The 24,636-nt window shown below is 42.3% G+C and overlaps 1 protein-coding gene across 3 annotated transcripts in view; it reads right to left on the bottom strand.

Annotated features, from left to right (window-relative positions):
* Window positions 1-24,636, bottom strand: part of DTWD2 (DTW domain containing 2) — a 235,031-nt gene that overhangs the window by 111,197 nt on the left and 99,198 nt on the right. For all 3 annotated transcript variants that reach the window (XM_062189282.1, XM_062189280.1, XM_062189281.1), the window contains one exon: window positions 6,733-6,823. In XM_062189282.1, the coding sequence (XP_062045266.1) occupies window positions 6,733-6,823 (91 nt within the window). The remainder of the gene's footprint in view (window positions 1-6,732; window positions 6,824-24,636) is intronic.

Genomic DNA, 24,636 nt, shown 5'->3' with positions numbered 1-24,636 from the left:
CACCAATTGTCATCACCCTCCAAGCTAATGATTATGTGTACAAGTCTAAATGCAACACAGTCAGGATTATTTACTTCTCACAATAAGCCAATACGGAAATACACCTTTGATCACTTCCATTTTCCAAAGGAGGAGCCAGAAGCAGAGAGGTTAGAAACTTGCCCACTCTTGCAAAGCTATTAGGATTTGAAATCTGGCCCCAGAGCCCCTACTGTTCACCACCACACTTTCTCTCCATGACTTATCATAACAGATGAGGCTTTGATTTTTTCACACCTCTCCTTACCCTCTCAGCTTCTAAAATCTCCAATTAAATCAACAAACCATTGACATGCTTATGACTAAATACAAACTGGTCAGAAAAGCCAAGGAGTTTGACCTAACATCTGTTTCTTGTAAATTCTTTGTTATTTTTTATAGCACTGCCTTTATCCTCTTCTCCACCTATATACCCACCCTTTGCAATTCTCCCACCATGTCATCTCCATATCACCTCCTCCACCAAGTCTTCTGTTTCCAAAGCACCCACCTAGAACCTGTTCAAATAGTTTGCAATCACTTTTTATGGGGGGAGTCATCAAATTAGTATCTCATTTTATTGACATCAATATGGTGAGGTTAAGCATAAGCAGATCAGTGTTACCAAGTTAGGTGACCAGAAGGCTCCTTTGTTGGTGAGAAAAAAAAACAAGCAGTTTGGTGTATTTGCATATGCATAAATACATTTGCAGGACACACCACTATGGAAGGGTTATTGCAACTGGATTAAACATGATACAAAATAATAATAATAAGACTCAAAAAGAAGTAAGATTGCAAGAATCAGCAAATAGACCTACATTTTAAAAGCCATCTCATGTCTGGAACACACAATAATAAAAAGGCACCATATTATATACAAGACTAAATGAAAATAGTAATCAGGTTTTAACTGAAAATGTGGCAGCCAGTAACCTATCATTTTATGTAAACTTGAGCTATGCAGTATTGTAAGTTTCAATGCAGTAAAATAATGCCAGCCACCAAATGGACAGAATCCTGAAAAAAAAAAAAAAGGAAGGTTGATAAAAACTGGGGGGAAGGGTCCCCAAGAAATAAAAAATTAAACATCTGCAATAGAAAGCGGGTGTTTCAATGTCTGAAAAGAGGAAAAGACAAATTAATTTCTCTTATATCATTGTTAAAGTCTTCAAGTGGTACCAGATTGAGAAATTTAACAAATAATAATTCCTTCATAGTCCTCACTGGACTATGATTGCCTGAGTTCCTGCATACTGGAAGAGTTTTTACTCAGCTTAAACTAAATCCATTTGTCAACACTGACTAATCTGGTATGTACCCTAACATGGGTTTCTACTCTCTCTCCCCTCTTTGTGACTCCAATCAAGAGGGAAAAACACAAATACACACCAGCACATGTACAATTCTAACCAGTATAATAAAATGCTAATTGAAAAGCCTTTATATACATATAACATTTACTATAAAATATACATGTTTGTTCTATTCATCTAAAAGCAACCAAAACTTTATTTGTACATTTACTCTGTAAGACTAAAATTCCAGAGTTATTTCTACTTTAGCAAGAAAGAAACATAAACCAACACCAAATCTGAAAAAGCATCCAAAATTCATACAAAATTCCTACAGTTTCAAAATTTATGTAATAATCAGTAATACAGTTTTTATGAAACATTATCTGTCTGTAAAGCGTATGTCTAATATATAAAAGAAACTTTTTTTGCCAAAGAGAAAAAATAATTCTTCTCAGGAGCAGACACTGTGGCACAGCAGGTTTAGCCACCACCTGGAAAGCCAACATCCCATACTGGAGTGCCGGTTCAAGTTTTCACTATTCCACTTCTTTCTGGCTCCCTGATAAGACGTCTTGAAAGAAAAGCAGATGGATTGGATCACAGGAGAGGGACCTTACTGCTCTAGTCTAGGGGAAGACAGTTTTTAAAAAGTAGAAGAAGAGCAGTCTCAGAGAAGAGTTGGGGAGAAAATGGCAAAGGAAACTCCACACAAATTAGAGGGACACTGCAGACCCACGTGGAGGGTGTGGACACACACAACTCAGACCCCAGCAGCAGAGAACCTCAGCACCAGCTCTGGAGAGTGAGGAGAGACCAGACAGCAGCAGCCCCGGCCACCGGCCATAAAGCTGAGGGAAGAGCTTTGTAGGACTCTGGCTTGCAGTGGGGGACAGTGTACCTGCCAAACTAGAAGAGAAAAAAAGGAGGGGCACATTTCTCTGTCCCTGACCACCGTGCACCAGCATTCTATAACAGGCCGATAGAGAGTGGGCACCATTTTGGACATAACTAATAGCTACGCCAGTTCCAGTCCACGAGCCCAGAAATTAGCCAAACAGAGATGCCTGAGTCTGGCAGGGAGAACTGACAGGGGGTGCTCGTAACTGTGGGAGGCTTGTGTGCTAGGACTGTGAAAACACTGTGGCTGCATGGGAGGGTACAGGGTGTGGCTGGGACTTTGGGCTGTCACTGTGAGAGGCTCCACACGCTCAAGGCTCCCTGATTCCCTGGTGAGGGTCACTGCTGCAGAATCTGAGGATTGAACAGATCCTTTATGTGGTTCTTATGGAAGCACAGATGAATACTGTACCCACTGGGGCTAGAGCCCAGGCACGGGTCTCCTTTAAGGAGGAGAGGTGAGCGCGAGACTACACCAAGAGAACAAACCTCCCCTCTGATAAAAAAAAAAAAAAAAGAGAGAGAGAGAGAGAGAGATTTACCATGCCCAACCTGGGTGTCACCTTGGACACTCCCTTTACCCTGGAGCATGGAACAGAGCTCCCTGGTACACCAGAACACTCCCCCAGGTAGTCAGTGAAAAAGCAGACCCTCCACTAAGCCACAAAGGCATGGTCCAAAGATAAAAGCCATAACAAGGGAAAAAAACAAAGCAAAACACAAAAGAAACCATATGCCAAATAATAAACACAACAATTCAAGACACAAGAATAAGGAAGACAACATGACACCCCCCAAAAGAATACAACTCTTCAATACCATAATGTGAAGATGAAGAGATTGAAGACATGCCAAAAACGGAATTCAAAAAATTAATCACAGGCCTACTTAAAAGTAATTAGAAGCAAATACGGCCAGTGCCATGGCTCAACAGGCTAATCCTCCGCCTAACAGTGCCGGCACACCGGGTTCTAGTCCCGGTCGGGGAGCCAGATTCTGTCCCGGTTGCCCCTCTTCCAGGCCAGCTCTCTGCTGTGGCCAGGGAGTGCAGTGGAGGATGGCCCAAGTCCTTGGGCCCTGCACCCACATGTGAGACCAGGAGAAGCACCTGGCTCCTGCTTTCGGATCAGCGCGGTGCACTGGCCGCAGCAGCCATTGGAGGGTGAACCAACGGCAAAGGAAGACCTTTCTCTCTGTCTCTCTCTCTCTCACTGTCCACTCTGCCTGTCAAAAATAAAATAAAAAATAAAAAAAAGAAGCAAATACACAAACAAATGAAATCCCTACATGACATGAAAGAAAATTTCTCCAATGAAACTGAGATCTTAAAAAGAAATCACAGGACTGGCACTGTGCTATAGCCACTGCCTGCGGTGCCACCATCACATATGGGTGCCAGTTCGGGTCCCAGCTGCTCTTCTTCCAATCCAGCTCTCTGCTGTGGCTTGCGAGAACAGTGGAAGATGGTCTAAGTCCTTGGGTCCCTGCACCCATGTGGGAGACCCAGAAGTTGTTCCTGGATCCTGGTTTCAGACTGGCACAGTTCCAGCCACTAAAGACATTTGGAGAGCGAACCTGAGGAAGACCCCCCCCCCCTTTCTCTCTCTCTCTTTCTCGTTCTGTAACTCTGCCTTTCAAATAAATGGATAAATCTTTTTAAAAAGAGAGAGAGAGAAAGACAGAGAGAGAAACCAAAATGAAATCTTAGAAATGAAGAATTTTTTTTTTTATTTTTTGACAGGCAGAGTGGACAGTGAGAGAGAGACAGAGAGAAAGGTCTTCCTTTTTGCAGTTGGTTCACCCTCCAATGGCCGCCGCGGTAGCGCGCTGCGGCCGGCGCACCGCGCTGATCCGACGGCAGGAGCCAGGTGCTTCTCCTGGTCTCCCATGGGGTGCAGGGCCCAAGCACTTGGGCCATCCTTCACTGCACTCCCTGGCCACAGCAGAGAGCAGGCCTGGAAGAGGGGCAACCAGGACAGAATCCGGTGCCCCGACCGGGTCTATAACCCGGTGTGCCGGCGCCGCAAGGCGGAGGATTAACCTAGTGAGCTGCGGCGCCGGCCTAGAAATGAAGAATTTAATAGAACAAATAAAAACTGCAGTTGAAAGCCTTAATAACAGACTCAGTGAAGCAGAAGAAAGAATACTGAGTTAAAAGACAAATTTCTGGAAATTTTACAGTCAGACCAAAAAAAGAAGAAATTAAGAAACTAAAAAAAAAAAAAAAACACTGTTGGAGATCTATAAAATGCCATCAAACGACCCAACATATGGGTCTTAGGAATTCATGAAGGCGTGGAAAGAGAAAATGTATTAGAAGACTGGTAAAATAATTACAAAAAAGTCCTAATTTGGAGAAAGAAAGGAACATCCAAATACAGGAAGAACCTAGAACTCCTAATAGACATGAACAGAAAAGATCTTCACCAAACACAGTGTAGTCAGACTCTCCACAGTAAAACACAAAGAAAAGATTCTAAAATGGGCATGAGAGAAATGCCAGATTACTTGCAGAGGATCTGCAATTAGACTCATAGCTGACTTCTCATAAGAAACCCATAGAGAATGGCAAGATATAGTCTAAGTCTTAAGAGAAAAAAAAACTGTCAAACCAGAATACTGTACCCTACAAAGCTCTCATTAATGAATGAAGGGGAAATAAAGTCCTTCCAAAACAAATAGATATTGAAGAATTTGTCACCACCTATCTTGCCTTAAAAAAGATGCTTAAGGATGTGTTACACAGAGAAAAACAGAAACATGGTTATCACTATGTAAAAAAGCTGAAGGCAGAAAATCTCCCTCTAAAAGTACAAAGTAAATCCAAAGTAAACAATAAGAATATTTATGGGAAAATGGCAGGGCAGAGTCTTATCAATAGTCACCTTGAATGTAAATGGCCTCAACCCTCCAGTTAAAAGACTGGCTGAATGGATTAAAAAACAAAACCGATCTGTTTGCTGCCTACAATAAAAACATCTCACTGACAAAGTGAAAGGATGGAAAAAGTTATTCTGTGCTAACACAAACCAAAAAGGAACTGGTTTAACCATTAAATATCAGACAAAATAGACTTTAACACAAAAACTGTAAAAACAGAGAAAGAATGTTACTATGTAATAAAGGAATCAATTCAACAGGAAGATGTGACTATTATAAATGTATATGCAGCTAATTACAGGGACCTGGCTATTTAAAAGAAATGTTTTATATCTAAAGGGAGATTCCAATACAATAGTAATGGAAGACGTCAATACTCCACGTGCAGCAAAGCACAAATCAACCAGACAAAAAATGAGTAAGGAAATAAAAGAGTTAATCGACATACAGACCAAATGGACCTAACAGATATCTACAGAACTTTCTATCCAACATTCACAAAACACATACTCTTCTCATCAGTGCATGGAACTTACTCTAGGAATGACCACATGCTATGCCAAAACCATTATGGAAGACAATTTGGAGATCCCTTAGAAATCTGAGTACAGACCTACCATATGACCCAGCCAACTACTCCTGGGAATTTATTCAAAGGACTGAAATCAGCATATGAAAGAGTTATCTATACTCCCATGTTTATTACAGCTCAATTCACAATAGCTAAGACGTGGAATCAACCCAAATGCCCATCAACTGAAGACTGGATAAAAAAATTATGTGATATGTACTCCATGGAATACTACACAGTGGTAAAGAAAAAATAAATAAATAAAATCTAGTCATTTGCAACAAAACGGATGAAACTGGAAAACATTATTCTTAGTGGAATAAGCCAGTTCCAAAGGTACAAATATCATATGTCCTTCCTGACCTGTGATAACTAATAGAGCACCTAAAAGGCAATCTGTAGAAGTGAAATTGACACTTCAAGAAGCAATGACTTTGAACAACCCTTGTCTCTACTGTTGAGGAACCGTTTTTTTTTTTTTTTTTCTCATACTATTCGTTGAACTCTTTACTTAACATAGAGTTAATCATATAAAGTTAATTGAAAATAGATCTTAGTAAAAAATAAAATTGGGAAGAGGAGAGGGAGGAGCAAGAGGGGTAAGAGAGCGGATAGGAAGGTGGGTACAGTGGGAGGAATCACCATGTTCTGAAGTTCTAATTATGAAGTGTATGAAGTTTGTATTCCTTAAATAAAAGGTTTCTAGGGGATAAAAAAGCAGTTGATGACAGCTCAAGTACTTGGGACCCTGCAACCCACAGAGGAGATCCAGACTGAGTTCCTGGCTCGTGGCTGCAGCGTGACCCAGTTCTGTCTATGGTGGCCACCTGGGAAGTGAACCAACAGATGCAAGATAGAAGAGCTATGTATTCTTCTCTTGTTCTGTCTTTCTCCTTCCCACCCTCTCCCTCTCTTTCTCTCTGTCACTCTGTCTTTCAAATACATAAATATTTTTAAAAAGTGATTTTTCAGGACTGCTAAAGAGCTGGTAGGGATGAGGATTGTTATCTGGTATTTCCTTCTGTATCTTCATATTCTAGATGGCATATTTTACAAAATCTCACTCACCTCTGCTGGATGCTGAATTATGTACAAGTTGGTAGAGATCTGGAGAGGATGAACTGGCAGAAAAGGACACAAACACACCTTCTGAGGTCGGCTGAAGGATAAAAGAAAAAAACCGTAAATTTTTCAAATACAATGATACATAATGCCACTTAAATAAATCAAAAAGGTTAGCTATGGATGCATTCTATTCAAAAGGAAAAAGAATAAATTTAATAAGCTATACTTTAGACATGAGAGTTTGGGGAAAGATTCAAGAAAAGCATTTACTGTCTATGTAAATCAAAGTATACTGAGGCCAGCACCGTGGCTCAACAGGCTAATCCTCCGCCTAGCGGTGCCGGCACACCGGGTTCTAGTCCCGGTCGGGGCACCAGATTCTGTCCCGGTTGCCCCTCTTCCAGGTCAGCTCTCTGCTATGGCCCAGGAATGCAGTGGAGGATGGCCCCCAAGTGCTTGGGCCTTGCACCCCATGGGAGACCAGGAGAAGCACCTGGCTCCTGCCTTCGGATCAGCGCGGTGCGCCGGCCGCAGTGCACCGGCCGCGGCAGCCATTGGAGGGTGAACCAACGGCAAAGGAAGACCTTTCTCTCTGTCTCTGTCTCTTTCTCACTGTCCACTCTGCCTATCAAAAATAAAAAATAATAATAATAATAAAAAATAAAAAAGTATACTGAGATGGTCTTATTTCTCTTTAGTGGGAGAATATTCACATGTCACCATGGTCCTCTTAGTGACTTAGGAAGCTACCCTTTCATGCCAAAGAAAGACCAGACCTCATGTCAAATAGAAGCCTAGAAATTCTTCCAAATCATCTAAACTTGGGGAAACAATAGAGTGATAAAATATTAGAATACAATTACCACCTAGAAAAGAATTATAATCAAACTGAGCCATCAGTCATTACAGAGAGCTTTCCCATAGTGTGCAAAATCCCAAACAGAGCCCAGCAAACTCTCCTTGCCTAGAAACATATCCCTAGAGTATCTACTGTACCCAATGAAATTTCCCTTTTGTTACTATTTACTTTGTTTTTATTTCCTTACTTGGTGCTTTACTACTATTTAGGTAGCCCTTATACTTGGTAAAAAAAAAAAAAAAAAATTTCAAAGCTTAGTCCTCCAGCCTAGGCAATCACTTCCCTAAGGGAAAACCAATGACCAGCTTCTTGCGTCCTTCCAAAAATAGCACATGAATAAACACAGCTATTTTGCTATTGTAACTCCTGTATCTGAAATGTGTATTTAAAATATGAAATTCTAGATTCCAAGAAGGCTGGTGCTTTAGACAAGGGGGAAATAGCAGAAGAAAAACAGAGGCAGTGCATTCCCAGGGGAGAGTCGGAGAGACATTCACAGTGGAAATTCTACAGAAGGAAGGAGGATGCCGGGGAGCAGTGTGGAAGGTGTGGACACGCAGCAACAGAGAAAACACACATGACCCTGGTAGCCAGGAACGGAGGAGATGCCAGTTTTGGAGGACAAGGTGAGAGCAGATGGATGTAGCCCGTCACTGGTGATACTGCCTGGGGGAGAGCCTTGAGCACCAGGATGTCTTTGACTCCAGCCTGGAGCGTTAGTGGGGGGCAGGGTATCTGTGTAATTCAGTGAAAGAAAAGTATGTTTCTTTCTCCCCATACCACTACAAGGGCATGCCCAGTAACTGGCAGGGAGAAGGCGCCATTCTGACGACAGTAGAGGCTATGTTGACTTTTGTATTTTATGTGCCCAAGGGATTTTACCAGAGGGAAAAATCCACATTGACCAAAATGAGTCTGCCTGGGAGGGTTGGTAGGGCACCTATGTAGGACTGTGAGGTGCAACCAAAACAGGATCCAGGGCCCAAAGTGCCAAGGTGGAGCACCCAAAGGGAACGACTCTGCTGTCTCTGTGGACAGGACAGGCTAGAGAAGCAGAGAGGATCCTCCGTACCCCGTGACTGTGTGAGCCTGGCGCGCTGTGACTGTGGTAACTCTGACTGCACGACAGGGTGCAGGGTGTAGCTGGGTCTCTGGGCAATCACTGGGTCTGGTACCAGAGGATTAGATCCCTGACAGCCTGGGGTGGGTCACTGCACAGGGATCCATGCTCACACTGAAGACCGCACAGAGCCTTTGAACAGTTCAAGCAGAGGCATGGGTGAGGGTTGCACCCACTGTGGGCCAGCCTCTGGCATCGAACATCTCAGAAAACAGGAGGTGGGGGTGTGATCATGCCAACAGAAGTGATCATGCCCTACCCCTGCTGAATATGCTGAGGTCTACCACGCCTAACTTGGTGTCACACTGGGTGTTCACCCCATCATGGAGCACTGACCAGAGCTCCTGGTCACACCAAGCACACACTTCTGGGTATTCACTAAAAGAGCAGACACTCCACTAAGGCACAGACACACAGTACAAAGATAAAATCCATAGGAGGAGAAAACCAACAAGCATTTCCACAAATGCCTAAAAATAAAAGCAGAAATTTAAGAAACAAGAACAAGGAAGACAGCATGATTCCCCCAAAGAAACATAACAACATTTCAATATTAGAATATGAAGATGAAGCAACTGATGAAATCCTGAAAAGGAATTCAAAAGAATCATCACAGGATTACTCAGAAGCAAAAAAAAAAAAAAAAGCAAATTCATGACTTAGAAAAATCTATAAATATCACAGGAATTATTTTCCCATGAGACTGACATTTTAAAGAAAAATCAAACTGAAATATTAGAAATGAAGAATTCAGGGGCCACCTCTTGTAATGCCCACATCACATATGAGTGCAGGTTCAAGTCCCAGGTGCTCCACTTCCAATCCAGCTTGCCTGCTAATGTGCCTGGGAAAGCAGTGGAGAATGGCCCAAGCACTTGGGCTCCAGCACCACGTGGGAGACCTGGAAAAACCTCCTGGCTCCTGGCTTCAGATCAAACTCAGCTCAGGGCATTGCAGCCATTTGGGAGTGAACCAGTGGATGGAAGATCTCTCGCTCTCTAACTTTTCCTTTCAAATAAATATATAAATCTTCAAAAAAAAGAAAAGAGGAATTGAATATGCCAAATAAAAAATAATAGTGGAAAGCCTTAATAATAGACATGGGGAGACGGAAGAAAGAATATTTAAGCTAGAAGACAAATCTTTGGAAATATCTTAGACCAAAAAAAGGTGAAACTTAAAAAATTAAAAACAGTGCTTGAGATTTAAGAGATACTATCAAGTGACTGAACATACATGGTCTCGCTTGTTCCTGAAGGCATGGAAATGAAGAATGGATTAGAAGTCCTATTGAGTGAAATAATTACAGAAAACCAAGTACAAGAGGCACATAGAATACCTTACAGAAATGATCAGGAAGGGCCGGCGCTGTGGCGCAGCAGGTTAAAGCCCTGGCCTGATGTGCTGGCATCCCATATAAGCGCTGGTTCAAGTCCCAGCTGCCCCTCTTCCGATCCAGCTCTCTGCTATCGCCTGGGAAAGCAGCAGAAGATGGCCCAAGTCCTTGGGCCCCTGCACTTGTGTGGGAGACCTGGAGGAAGCTCCTGGCTCCTGGCTTCAGATTGGTGCAGCTCCAGCCGCTGCAGCCTTCTGGGGAGTGAACCAGTGGATGGAAGACCTCTCTCTGTGTCCCTACCTCACTCTGTAACTCTGTCTTTGAAATAAATAAAATAAATCTTTTAAAAAATCAGAAAAGATTTTCACCACATCACAGTAAAATTTTCAATAGTAAAACATAAAAGACGGTAAAAATATGCACAACAGAAACATCAGATTCCATTCAAAGAATCTCCAATTAGATTCACAGTGATTTCTCATATGAACCCTTACAGGATAGGAGAGAATGGACAGACATAGCACAAGTCTTAAGAGAAAAAAACTGTTAATCTAGAATACTGCACCTGCAAAGCTCTCATTTATTTTATTTTATTTTTTTGACAGGCAGAGTGGACAGTGAGAGAGAGAGAGAGAGAGAGAGAGAGAGAGAAAGGTCTTCTTTCCATTGGTTCACCCCCCAAATGGCCGCTACGGCCAGCACGCTGTGCCAATCCGAAGCCAGGAGCCAAGTGCTTCCTCCTGGTCTCCCAAGCGGGTGCAGGGCCCAAGCACTTGGGCCATCCTCCACTGCACTCCCAGGGCCACAGCAGCGAGCTGGACCTGAAGAGGAGCAACCAGGACAGAACCAGCGCTCCCACCTGGACTATAACACAGAGTACTGGCGCTGCAGGTGGAAGATTAGTCTAACAAGCCACGGTGCCGGCCAAAGCTCTCATTTACGAATGATGGTGAATTAAAGACCTCACATAACAAACAGAAACTGAAGAATTTTTCACCACCCATCCAGCCTTGCATGATGCTTAAGGATGTGTTACAGAGAGAAACACAGTAATATAGCCATTACCACGAAATAAACTGAAGGCTTCTTTCTTTCTTTCTTTCTTTTTTTTTTTTTTTGACAAGTGAGAAGGATTTTATTGAGCAAAGCCACCTAAACTTTCATCTATGTAGAAGCATATCCATGTTTGAACAACTTTTACATAAAGAAAAAAAAAACATTTAACCTCACAAATTAGCTTATACACATTACCAATTAAAGAGGGGGGAAAAAAGCCTTTTAAGTGACTACTATGAGTTGGTGGAGGACGTCTTCTTAGGCTGTCATCGAGTGTCAAATCACGGAGAAGCTGCCAAATATAAATTTTGGGGCCAGCTGCAAAGTCAGCTGGCCCACAATCTGCACGTGTTTGGGTTGAGAACTAAAAATTACCTTATGTGCTTCAAGAAAACATATTCTCTATCTAACTTAGCATTTTAGACTTAAGTAACTGTATTTGTTCTCAGAAAACAATAGGAATATTTATGGGAAAATGGCAGGGCAAAGTCGTTACTTATCAATAGCCAACCTTGAGTGTAAATGGCCTCAACCCTCCAGTTAAAAGATACAGAATGGTTAAATGGATTAAAAAATAAAACTCATCCATTTGCTGCCTACAAAAAACACATCTCACCAACAAAGATACATTCAGACTGAAAGCTGAAAGGATGGAAAGATATTCCATGCTAACAGAAACCAAAAAAGAGCTGGTGTAGCCACCCTAATAATCAGGCAAAACAGACTTCACTAAAACTGTTAAAGGAGACCAAAAAAAGGTACTATGTAATAATTAAGGGATCAACTCAACAGGAAGATGTGACTATTATAAATGTATATGTACCCAATGCCAAGGTGTCTGATTATTTAAAAGAAATGTTAATGAATCTAAAAAGAAACATAGACTCCAATACAGCAGTAATGAGGGACTTCAATACTCCATTTTCAGCAATGGACAGATCAACCCGATAGAAAATCAACAAAGAAATGACAGAACTAATATACACTAATGTCCAAATAGACCTAACAGATATCTACAGAACTTTCCATCCTATTGTTGCAGAATAAACATTCTTCTCACCAGTAGATGGAACATTCTCTAGGATTGACCACATGCTAAGCCATAAAGCAAGACTCAACAAATTCAAAAAAATGGAAATGTACCATGCATCTTTTCTGACCACAATGAAATGAAGCTGGAAATCAACAGCTCAAGAATCTCTAGAACACATGCAAATACATGGAGAAAGAACAACATACTCCTGAATGAACAGTGGGTCATAGAAGAAATAAGACTAATGAAAAAATTTCTGGAAACAAATGAAGATGACAATACAACCTGTCAAAACTTATGAGATCAGGGCCAGAGCTGTTGGAGCAGCAGGTTAAAGGCCTGGCCTGAAGTGCCAGCATCCCATATGGGCACCGGTTCTAGTCCCAGCTGCTCCTCTTCCCATCCAACTCTCTGCTATGGCCTGGGAAAGCAGTAGAATATGGCCCAAGTCTTTGGGCCCTTGCACCATGTGAGAGACCCAGAAGAAGCTCCTGGCTCCTGACTTCAGATTGGCGCAGCTCTAGCTGTTGCAGCCATCTGGGGAGTGAACCAGAGAATGGAAGACCTCTCTGTCTCTACCTCTCTCTGTAACTTTGTCTTTCAAATAAATAAAATAAATTTTTTTTTTTAATTTTTGACAGGCAGAGTGGACAGTGAGAGAGAGACAGAGAGAAAGGTCTTCCTTTTGCCGTTGGTTCACCCTCCAATGGCCGCCGCGGCCGGCGTACCGCGCTGATCCGATGGCAGGAGCCAGGTGCTTCTCCTGGTCTCCCATGGGGTGCAGGGCCCAAGCACTTAGGCCATCCTCCACTGCACTCCCTGGCCACAGCAGAGAGCAGGCCTGGAAGAGGGGCAACCAGGACAGAATCCGGTGCCCCAACCAGGACTAGAACCCGGTGTGCCGGTGCCGCAAGGCGGAGGATTAGCCTAGTGAGCCGCAGCGCTGGCCCAAAATAAATCTTAAAAAAAAAAAACTTATGGGATATAGCAAAATCAGTGTTAACAGGAAAGTTTATAGCAGTTGATGCCTATATCAAAAAAACTGGAGCCAGCTCTCTGCTGTGGCCAGGGAGTGCAGTGGAGGATGGCCCAAGTGCTTGGGCCCTGCACCCCATGGGAGACCAGGATAAGCCCCTGGCTCCTGCCATCGGACCGGCGCGGTGCGCCGGCCGCAGCGTGCCTACCGCGGCGGCCATTGGAGGGTGAACCAACGGCAAAGGAAGACCTTTCTCTCTATCTCTCTCTCTCTCACTGTCCACTCTGCCTGTCAAAAATTAAAAAAAAAAAAAAAAACTGGAAAGGCACCCAAACAAATGAGCTATCAATGTATCTCAAGGACCTAGAAAAAAACCACCAAAACAAACCCAAAACTGGGAGAGAAGATAATTAGGGAAGAAATAAAATTGAAACCAAAACAAAAAACAGTATGAAAGATCAGTGAAATGAAGAGATGGCTCTTTGAAAAAATAAGCAAAGTTGGCACACTACTGGACCAACTAATAGAGGGAGAAGACCCAAACTGATAATATTAGAGGGGCTGGCTCTGTGGCATAGCATGTAAAGCCGCTGCCTCCATCACCAGCATCCCATATGGAAGCCGGTTTGAGTCCTGGCTGTTCTACTTCCAATCCAGCTCTTCATTATGGTCTGAGAAAGCAGTAGAATTTGGCCCAAGGCCTTGGGCCCGTGCACTTGCGTGGGAGACCCGGAAGAAGCTCCTGGCTCCTGGCTTCAGATAGGCACAGCTCCGGCCGTTGCAGCCAATTAGGGAGTAAACCAGTGGATGGAAGACCTTTCTCTCTCTCTCTCCGCCTCTCCTTCTCTCCCTGTGTAACTTTGACTTTCAAATAAACAAAAATAAATAAATATTTTAAAAAATAATAAAAATAAAATTAGAGATGAAAAAGGAAATGTAACAATTAATACCACAGAAATAAAAAGAATCATCAGAAATTACTACAAAGAGCTGTATGCCAACAAATCGGGAAACCTAGAAGAAACAGATAGATTCCTGGATACACAACCTACCTAAATTGAGTCATGAAGTCACAGGAAACCTAAACAGACCAATAACCAAGATGAAAACTGAATCAGTAAATAAAGACCCTCCCAACAAAGAAAAGCTCAGGACTGGATGGCTTCACTAAATTCTACCAGATATTTAAAGAAGAACTAACTCCAATTCTTCTCAAGCTCTTCAAAAACAATTGAAAGGGAGGTAATCTCAAACTGAACCAAGCAAGGTACAGACTCAATGAGATATCAATCAAAACACTAAGGATATTCTTCTAAGATTTAGAAAAAATGATGCTGAAATTCATATGGAAAATCAGGAGACCCTGAATAGCTAAAACTAAAATAAATCTTATACAACAAAAACAAAGCCAGAGGCATCATAATACCAGATTTCAATACATATTGCAGGGTAGTTATAATCAAAACAGCCTGGTACTGGTACAAAAACAGATGCACAGACCAATGGAGCAGAATAGAAATGCCAGAAATCAATCCATGCATCTACAACCAACTTATCTTTGACAAAGCAGCTAAAATCAATCCCTGGAGCAAGGACACTCTCTCCAACAAAAGGTGCTGGGAAAACTGGATCTCCACATGCAGAAGTATGAAGCGAGACCTCTACCTTACACTTTACAAAAAAAAATTTACTCAAAATGGATCAAAGACCCAAGTCTAAAACCCAATACCATCAGATTATTAGAGAACACTGGGGAAACAGTACAAGACATTGGCATAGGCAAAGAGTTCTTGCCCAGAAGCACAGGAAATCAAAGCCAAAATTGGTAAGTGGGATTACATCAAATTGAGAAGCTCCTGCACTGCAAAAGAAACACTCAGGAAAGTGAAGAGGCAACCGACAGAATGGGAGAAATTATTTGCAAACTATGTAATTGATAGTATGGAGATGCCTCAGAAAGCTGAAAATAAGTCTACCATATGACCCAGCAATCCCATGTCTTGGAATTTACACAAAGGAATAAAATCAACATATGAGCTATCTGTACCCCATGTTTATTGCAGTTCAATATATCATAGCTAAGATATGGAATCAACCCAGATGTCTATCAATTGAAGATTGGATAAAGAAATTATGGGGGGTGGTGCTGTGGCGCAGCCAATTAACGCCCTGGCCTGAAGCGCCGGCATCCCATATGGGCACCGGTTAGAGACCCGGCTGCTCCACTTCCAATCCAGCTCTCTGCTATGGCCTGGGAAAGCAGTGGAGCAGTGGAGGATGGCCCAAGTGCTTGGTCTCCTGCACCTGCGTGAGAGACCCAGAAGAAGCTCCTGATTTATGGCTTCAGATCGGTGCAGCTCCGGCCGTTGCGGCCAATTGGAGAGTGGAGCATCGGATAGAGGACCTCTCTCTCTCTCTCTCTCTCTCTCTCTCTCTAACTCCAACTTTCAAATAAATAAATAAAATCTTAAAAAAAAAAAAAAGAAAACATGGTATATACATACAGTATGGAACACTATTCAGCTCTAAAAAAAAAAAAAGAAATTCTGTCTTTTGCAAAAAAATAGATATGACTAGAAAACATTATACTTACTTTAAAAAGTCAATCCCAAAAAAACAAATATCATTTGTTTTCTATGATCTATGGTAACTAATAAAGTACCAAAAAATGTAATGTGTACAAGTGAAATTAACATTTTAAGATCCAATCGATGACTGTTTACAGCCCTTGTCTCTACTGTTGAGGAAAAGTGGGTTTTTTTTTTTTCCTAGTATTTCTTGAACTCTTTACTTAGTGTAGGGTTAATCTTATGAATATAAAATAAGCCAAAAGTAATCATTGTAAAAATTAAGAGAAAGAATAGGAGAGGAGGAAGGCGGGTAGGTGGGAGCATGGGCAGAAAGGACAGTAGGTTGGGAGGTATCACTATGCTCCTAAATCGATATATGAAATCTGTTCACCTTAAAAAATAAATAAATAAACTCTTAAAAAAGCCTGAAAATCAAGTCTCATCATCTCAAATGATAGCATCAAGACCAAGTATGAGACACTATGCACAGTTTATAGAAAATTTCATGCTCCAAAATCCTATACAAATTTATCTTACCCAGCAGTGAAAAAGAGATTCAAAATGCTATCATAATTACAATGCTTACAAAATTTTTAATACATTGAATGCCTCCACTGTATATTTAAATATTTTCTATTTACAAATAAATAAATAATATGAAATCCTCAGGCAATCCAATTCCAGACATCATGAGAATGAATGCTTCACCACAACCCACTGCTACAGGCAGAATGACGTGTCATCACAACTGTATGCAAGTGAATGTTACAGGAAGGGGGATTCTGCACTGGCATACTTACCATCACAAAACTGGCCTCTGCCAACACCTTCCTCAGATTTACTGCTGTACAGTTACAGCCTGGGGGGAACTGATTATGTTCATAAATGACAAATGCGGGCAAACTGGTTCAAATACCTGTTACAGCTACTTATTCAGTCTGCAAGACACTGACACACTCATGGTGTGAAGACGCTCTTAGGCAGAGGAGGAAGCATCCTGTGCCACATGACTCTACCTCCCCTTCCCCCCACTGAACCTGGGCGGATGATTAACCCAAGGAAATCCAAAACACAAGAAGATTCATTCTGATTGTTCTGCCCACACTGGATCTTCTCTGGGGAATGTGAGCAGATTTACTGGGAATTCAAAGAGTCTCTGTGGTCACAGGAGTAAACACAAGAGAGCCACACATGGTGACTGACAGAACTAACACCGACAAACATGATGGCTGTTACAAACAAGGGTGCATATAACAGCCACTTAGCCTGGTAAGATGCCCACATTCCACATCAGAGCACCTGGGCTTAATTCCTGGCTCTCATTCTTGACTCCAGCTTCCCGCCAGTGCAGACCCTGGGAAGCAGCAGTGCAGGCTCAGAGTAACGGGGTTCCTCCACCCACACTGAGACCCAAACAGAGTCCACAGCTCCCAGCTTCAGCCCTGGCCCAGCCCGAGCTGTTGCCAGCATTTGGGAAACAAATGAGCAGGAGCGGGTGTGCATGCTCTCTCTCACTCTTGCTCTGTTTCTCAAATAAATAATAAGTTTTAAAAAGAAAAAAGATGATTTTTCATTCAGTAAAAAGGACGAATATATAGAGGAATAAATTCTAAAAACCGCTAAGATTCTGATTTTTAAATTAACTTTGAAGTATAAACTAAAATTGTCCAAAGAATAAACACATTACACAAGAGAAGAACCAAGTAAAAACTAATGTCTCTCTAATATAACCAGGCAATTAAAATAGTTATATGCTACTAGTATTCCAATGTGTATTGTCGGGGGCGGGGGGGACTCAACTTTAAAGTTTTGTAATAACTCTACTCACATTTGGCTGAATAAAGAGTCTATAAACACTAGTTTTAATCTCTTACAGATAAGTCCTAACATTTTAACACTCTGCCCTGACACAGTAACACTTTACCTAAAAGGTTGATTTCTAATCTTTAGCAGACAAACCATCCATCATGTCAGGTCTTTACAGTATGTATCATTAGTCATTAAAAACATTACATCACATTTATAGTCACACTAAGTGTAAATTAAATTCATTTGGGTGATTTTTTAAGGATTATACAAAACCTCAATATGACTGAATTTCCACAGTGGTATCACAAAACAAACTTACACAAGCTGTCCTTTTTAAACTCTCTACAAAGGTAAATAATGTATCCTTACTGGACTCAGGGAACAGACTCACTGAATATGTCAAATGAGACTAATTTTTTAAATAATAAAACTGAACTGAAACATTTTTGCATTTTAAAAAAGTTTTTAAAATCTAATTAAGTAAATAAAACTCTACAGAAACCAACTTACCTTCATACCAAGAAACCATTAAGAATATTTACAAACTCTGCTACCAAAGCCTACGAAAAGTCAGTTATCTGGAACTGGCTAGATTCTGAGCTTACACCACTAAAATCAATCTACCCACAAAGTGTGCAATGCTCAGAACACGAGGTTAAAGCTCATCATCTAACCTGGACCACAACATTTATGTTCCAGGACTCTCCTCTTGCTTCCAAGTTTCTGTTACTTCCAGGGTAAAGTCACTCTTCAATTGTAGTGGCATATATTTCCTCTATCTTCTGCATATATTTCTGTGTTAACACATGACCACATGACAACGTCTGAATTCACACGTGCCTTTCCCTCCTAGACAGTGAGCCCTTCCAGAGCAGGCTTTTCAATGACGTTTGGATCCCCTGGCCCAGGGGCTCCCAAACATCAGCTTCCATCAGCATCGCCTGGAGTACTCAATAAAGTGGACTGCTAAGCCCGCCCCATCCCCAGACCGCAGATTCAGTAACCCTTAGAATCTGCATTTCTGGAGCTGATTACGCCACTGGGTGAGGAATGAGGCGGGGCAGATGGGAAGACACATCCCTAGAGGAGGCCACCTCAGTGTTTTTGCGAGTGACTTGAATTTCATTCCTATCTAAATCCTGCCCAATTACCATTCCTGTCTGCACGCAGGGAAGGCAAAGACTGGTGCACTTTTGTGAGAAGTAACAATCAAAGAATAAACACCAACAAAGCTGTATACTCCAGTCAGAAGTAGTAATCAAAAAATAATAAACAAAGCCGGAGGCAAAGGGCTAGCCAAACCTTTCCCTCTGTGTGGAAATCCGACCTTCCCTTAACTAACTAGCTCTGTTGCCCTGGCAACCCGATAACTACATTGCTAAGCAACGCTGCATGTGACTGAAATGACCCCTGACTGGCTGACTGCACACGGACTGAAGAGCTGTACGAATCTGTCAGAGGCACCACACTGTATACTTCCCTAAATTGGAACCCTAGAAACTCGCTCGAGAGTTGTTAACAAAGAGATGTTGGCTCCTGTGGGCATGACACTCAGGTAGGCTCCCACACCTGCCCAATGTGGAGTACACTATCTCCCACCAGAACCAGACTGCCAAGCTAGATGGCCACAAGGATTCCAAGGGGACACGGATGGCTGCTCTACCAGAAGCTGCAGCTCCTATCCTGGGTTTATTTATTTATTTCTCCAGTATATTGTGTGTGGCTTGTAGTAGTCTAATGCACGCAAATGTCTCACTTGTGTGCTCTGCCTGCTACCTGCTGGGCTTGAGTCTTTACTGCTCCAAGTCCTTGCTCCAACACCCCTTTTTGACAGCCCACCTCTTCTCTCACCACGGCTCTCTGCCCTATCTCACTGAGTACCTTCAGAGCATGGTATCGCTATCAGACATGCTGCTCTCTAAACCTGGGTGCCTTCCCGAGAAGGTGAGCTGCAGGAAGGCAAGACGTCACCTGCCTTCCTCACTGCTCCATCTCTAACACCCAGCAGCCAGCACTTCCTCTGACCTCCCCCTGGATGCTTTCTCCTCCGACACAATTGTGCATCCCACTCCTTAATTTCCATACACATGCATTCTGATCTCTCCTTCATGTCTTCTCTAGCACTTAAGTAATTAGCTTGTACTATAAATGAAATTCAGAGTGTCAGGTTTTCCTTTGTTATACTTTGTGAGCAATTTGATAAGCAATTGTACGTAAGAGAAAAATTTTTACTAAACAAAATATTTGCTGAGGGAAAAAAAATCAGCTAAGTATTTCATGTGTAAACATTATAACTGTGATTTAATCTAAAACTAATTACTTTGGCTTGTGCTTTCAAATACTTGTAAGTCCTTACCTATTTATTTCAAAACATGTCTCTTTTATTAACCTAATTCTTATCACAAACTAATACTTCTTTTTTTTTATTTTTTATTTTTTTGACAGGCAGAGTGGACAGTGAGAGAGAGACAGAGAGAAAGGTCTTCCTTTGCCGTTGGTTCACCCTCCAATGGCCGCCGCGGTAGGCGCACTGCAGCCAGCGCACCGCGCTGATCCGATGGCAGGAGCCAGGCGCTTCTCCTGGTCTCCCATGGGGTGCAGGGCCCAAGCACTTGGGCCATCCTCCACTGCACTCCCTGGCCACAGCAGAGAGCTGGCCTGGAAAAGGGGCAACCAGGACAGAATCCGGTGCCCCAACCGGGACTAGAACCCAGTGTGCCGGCGCTGCAAGGCGGAGGATTAGCCTAGTGAGCCGCGGCGCCGGCCACAAACTACTTCTAACTAATAAAACTACAGTTCTTTAAAATAGTTTGTGAGTTCAACTGACCAATTTGATTACTTAGCAGTGAGTTGCCTTGCAATTTAATTTGTGCTTCCTGCCTTCCTATCAGTCTCTCGTGCTTTGCTCTTACAGAATGTTCTACGTGCACTGAGATGGTGCCTGGTGCACCACACACCTGTGAATCCCCTGCTTACCAAATCAGCTTAAGTACAGGGTCATTGCACTCATCATTCTTTTTTTTTTTTTTTTTTTTTTTTTTTTTTTTTTTTTTTTTGACAGGCAGAGTGGATAGTGAGAGAGAGAGAGACAGAAAGGTCTTCCTTTTTGCCGTTGGTTCACCCTCCAGTGGCTGCTGCAGCCGGCTCATCGTGCTGATCCGAAGCCAGGAGCCAGGTGCTTCTCCTGGTCTCCCATGCGGGTGCAGGGCCCAAGCACTTGGGCCATCCTCCACTGCCTTCCCGGGCCATAGCAGAGAGCTGGCCTGGAAGAGGGGCAACCGGGATAGAATCCGGCGCCCCAACCGGGACTAGAACCCGGTGTGCCAGCACCGCAAGGTGGAGGATTAGCCTGTTAAGCCACGGCGCCGGCCCTACTCATCATTCTAATATCATTTTCCAAATAACATTAACCAAAGTCTCCCTACATCCAAACTCAACTTTTAAAGGTTTAAATATTTCATACCAATAATGTACTAAATACTCAGAAATGCAACAAACTTTCATTCAAATATTTACGGCACACCCTGCTATGTGCCAGATATTACGCACTTTGGACATTAAAACAAGATTTTTTGCTCTCATGGAGCTTATTTGCTCTTACTGTGCCAGAAAGAATGCTGTAAAAGTTCCTTGATTTTACACTCCACAAGAAGAAAATACTATATAACTACATGTAAAAACAGATTATTTGAAAATAGTAAACATTCATTTTTAAATAAAAGTCAAGCTACTTCTAGAATTTATATATATATACATATATATATATGAAATAAAATTATCATTTATGGGGCCAGCATTGCAGTAGGTTAAACCACTGCTTACAACATTGGTATTCCATTCTGAAGTAATGGTTCAAGTCCCAAGTAACTTGGCTTCTGATGCAGTCTTCCGTTGATGTGCCTGAGAAGGCAATGGAAGATGGCCCAAGTACTCCGGTCCCTGCTGGTGGGACACCAGAATGTAGTTTCTAGTTCCTAGAATCAGCCTGACCCAGATCTGGCTATTAAAGCCATTTGGGAGTGAGCCACAGGATGGACAAGCATTCTGTCTCTCCCTCTCTCTGTCACTCTGCCTTTCAAAAACAAAAGCGTTTCTCAAAAATTAATACATAAAGAAGTACAAACTGGTCAACTGGTAAGGGTCTGCAGGATTATGTGACGATAAGTCACTGATAATGTCACTGTATTGCTGTGTGACCTTGGCTATGTGCTAGGTTTTCAATTTCCCTCTTTATAATTCTAATAACAATAAGGCATCAAGAAAGTTCTGGAGGTAACTGCTGGACATCAGATGAAATCGTGAGCAGTAATAGCTATCATATTGAGGTAATCTAGAATGACAAAGCAGGGGCTGAGATTTTTCCCTTCTCTGTATTTATGATGTAAGGTAAATTTATTGTAACTGCTTTTCCACTCATTAGAGTTTATCTCCTTTAAAATCCATACAACCTAATTACTGCTAATTATATTCTTAAAATATAAATGGAACCTTCAAATAGTTTACCTAAGAGAATTTTATAAAATAAGCTTTTTCTCCTTTGCTTGTTAAGGATGTAGGGATAAATACATAGGCATCCTGACACAGACTGACTGGCTTCCTAAGTGAATGCTGTACCGCAAAGGTAACGTGTTATGCTGGGCACGCTATCTCCGCCAGCCCGTGAGCTAATCAAATCAGACCTGACGTACTACCAGAGATGCTAGAGCCTACAGAAACTTCTTTCAGAAGCTTGATTAGATTTCTTATATCATCCTCCCTGAAAGCTTTTTACTCACAGTACTGATTCTAATCAAGATAAGCAAACTTTAAAGATTAGTGAAAAGATTTACACCCTTTTTAAAGTGTTTCTTTTACCCACTAAAGTAAATGCAGAACTAGAAAAACTAGTGCATCTCAAATTTTCTAATATCTAACAAAAATTTTGTAGTCCCAACAGAGTGAAAAATCAAAGAAGAGAAAAATCTCACAGCTTTGCACTGGACTAGTTGAATATATGCACCTCATTACACATAAAAATGGCAACAACTTTCTAATTTTAAAGCAGGCTTTGGAAAACAAAATACCACAGTGCCCTCTGCTGTCACGTAAAGAACTCAAAAGATCTTTTTTTTTTTTTTTTTTTTTTTGACAGGCAGAGTGGATAGTGAGAGAGAGACAGAGAGAAAGGTCTTCCTTTTTGCCGTTGGTTCACCCTCCAATGGCCGCTGCGGATGGCGCATCTCGCTGATCTGAAGCCAGGAGCCAGACGCTTCACCTGGTCTCCCATGCGGGTGCAGGGCCCAAGCACTTGGGCCATCCTCCACTGCCTTTCCGGGCCATAGCAGAGAGCTGGCCTGGAAGAGGGGCAACCGGGATAGAATCCGGTGCCCCAACCGGGACTAGAACCCGGGGTGCCGGCGCCGCAAGGTGGAGGATTAGCCTGTTAAGCCACCGCGCCGGCCAGAAATCAAAAGATCTTAAACTCTAGCTTTTAATTTTCTGAAACCATACATTCAATACAACTTATAAAGAGAAGAAAGCAGTGGACGATGCCCGAAGTGCTTGGACCCCTGCACCCACATGGAGACCTGAAAGAAGCTCCTGGCTCCTGGCCATCCGGGGAGTGAACCAGCAGACGGAAGATCTCTGTCTCTTTCCATTTCTCTCTGTAACTCTGCCTTTCAAATAAATAAAAATAAGTCTGAGAGAGATGGAGGTGGGAGAGAGGGGGAGAGAGAGAGAGAGAGAGGGAGAGGGAGAAGGAGAGGGAGAGGGAGAGAGAGAGAGAGAGAGAGAAATATCTTTATGCTGTTTATATAGTATTACAACAAACATTCCTCTCCTAAATAGAAAAAAAGAAGGTAACATCACCCATGACTAGTTGCTCCAGGCATACATAACAATGATATGAGATTTTCTCCTTAGATTCTTTTAACTCACAACTGAGTTCAGGACTGGGAGGAGGACAGACAGAAAATCACATCTGTAGTTGAGAGTCTCAGAGACCTCTGCCCCAGAAGGCATGCCTACAGCAAGGGAAATTACCAAGTTCCTTTGACCTGCGGATTCACGTTTACACTACTGCCAGCCATAAACCTCACCCCAAAGATAAAAAAACTCAGTTAAGTGATATTAATAGATAAATCTATTTTGATGCAGAAAATTGAAGGCCATGCATACTAACTACATTCAAAATCATGGAAATTTCATATTCAAAAAAAAACAGTATAGGAATGGATTCAAATTTTTCTGCAACCAAGATAAACTTAATTTTCAATTCCACTTTTTTACGAACTTCTTGAGTATCCTAGCATATCTGTTTTTTTTTTTTTTTTAAGATTTATTTATTTGAAAGGCAGAGATACAGAGAGAGAAGGAGGGAGGGGGGGAGGGAGAGGGAGAGGGGGAGGGGGAGGGAGAGGGAGAGGGAGAGGGAGAGAGAGAGAGAGAGAGAGAGAGAGAGTCTTCCATTCACTGGTTCACTTCCCAAATGGCCGCAACTGCCAGAGCTGGGCCAGGCCGAAGCCAGGGTAAGAAGCTTCTTCCAGGTCTCTTACACTGGACATGGGCCCAAGCACTTGGGCCATCTTCTACTGCTTTCCCAGGCCATCAGCAAGGATCTAGATCAGAAGTGAAGCCATGAACTGGTTCCCATATGGGATGCCAGCATTACAGGTAGAGTCTACACCACAACGCAGGCCCCTGTATTGTGCTCTGGAAACAAAAACACGACAGTGAGGCTCCAACAAGCTCACACTACTTAGCACAACTTTTTCTTTCGCATTTGAGAGGTAGAGAGCAGACATACAGATCTCCCACTTGCTGATTCACTTCCCAAATGCCTTCATCAGCCAGAGCAGAAGCTGAAGCTGGAAGCCAGGAACACAGGTCTCCTAAGTAAGTGGCAGAACTCAATGCCTTGCCCATCACTTCTTCCTCTTGGAGTCTGCACTGCAGGTAGCTGGAGTACAGGGCCAGAGCCAGGAATCAAATGCAGACACTTTGATAAGGGGCATGGGTGCCTGAAACCACTCGGCTGAATGTCTGCTCCTGGTAAGACATGTTTAGTCTATCTCTTCCCTCTTCATACTTATTTTTGTGTATGTTTTATGATGTACATCATACATATATTGGTATATAATAAATGTATGTAATTTTAGATACGTATG

The sequence above is a fragment of the Lepus europaeus genome, chromosome 4 (genome assembly GCF_033115175.1).
Source record: "Lepus europaeus isolate LE1 chromosome 4, mLepTim1.pri, whole genome shotgun sequence".
NCBI lineage: Eukaryota > Metazoa > Chordata > Mammalia > Lagomorpha > Leporidae > Lepus > Lepus europaeus.
The sequence above is the reverse complement of the archived record's forward strand: the minus strand, read 5'-3'. Positions and strand labels throughout refer to the sequence as shown.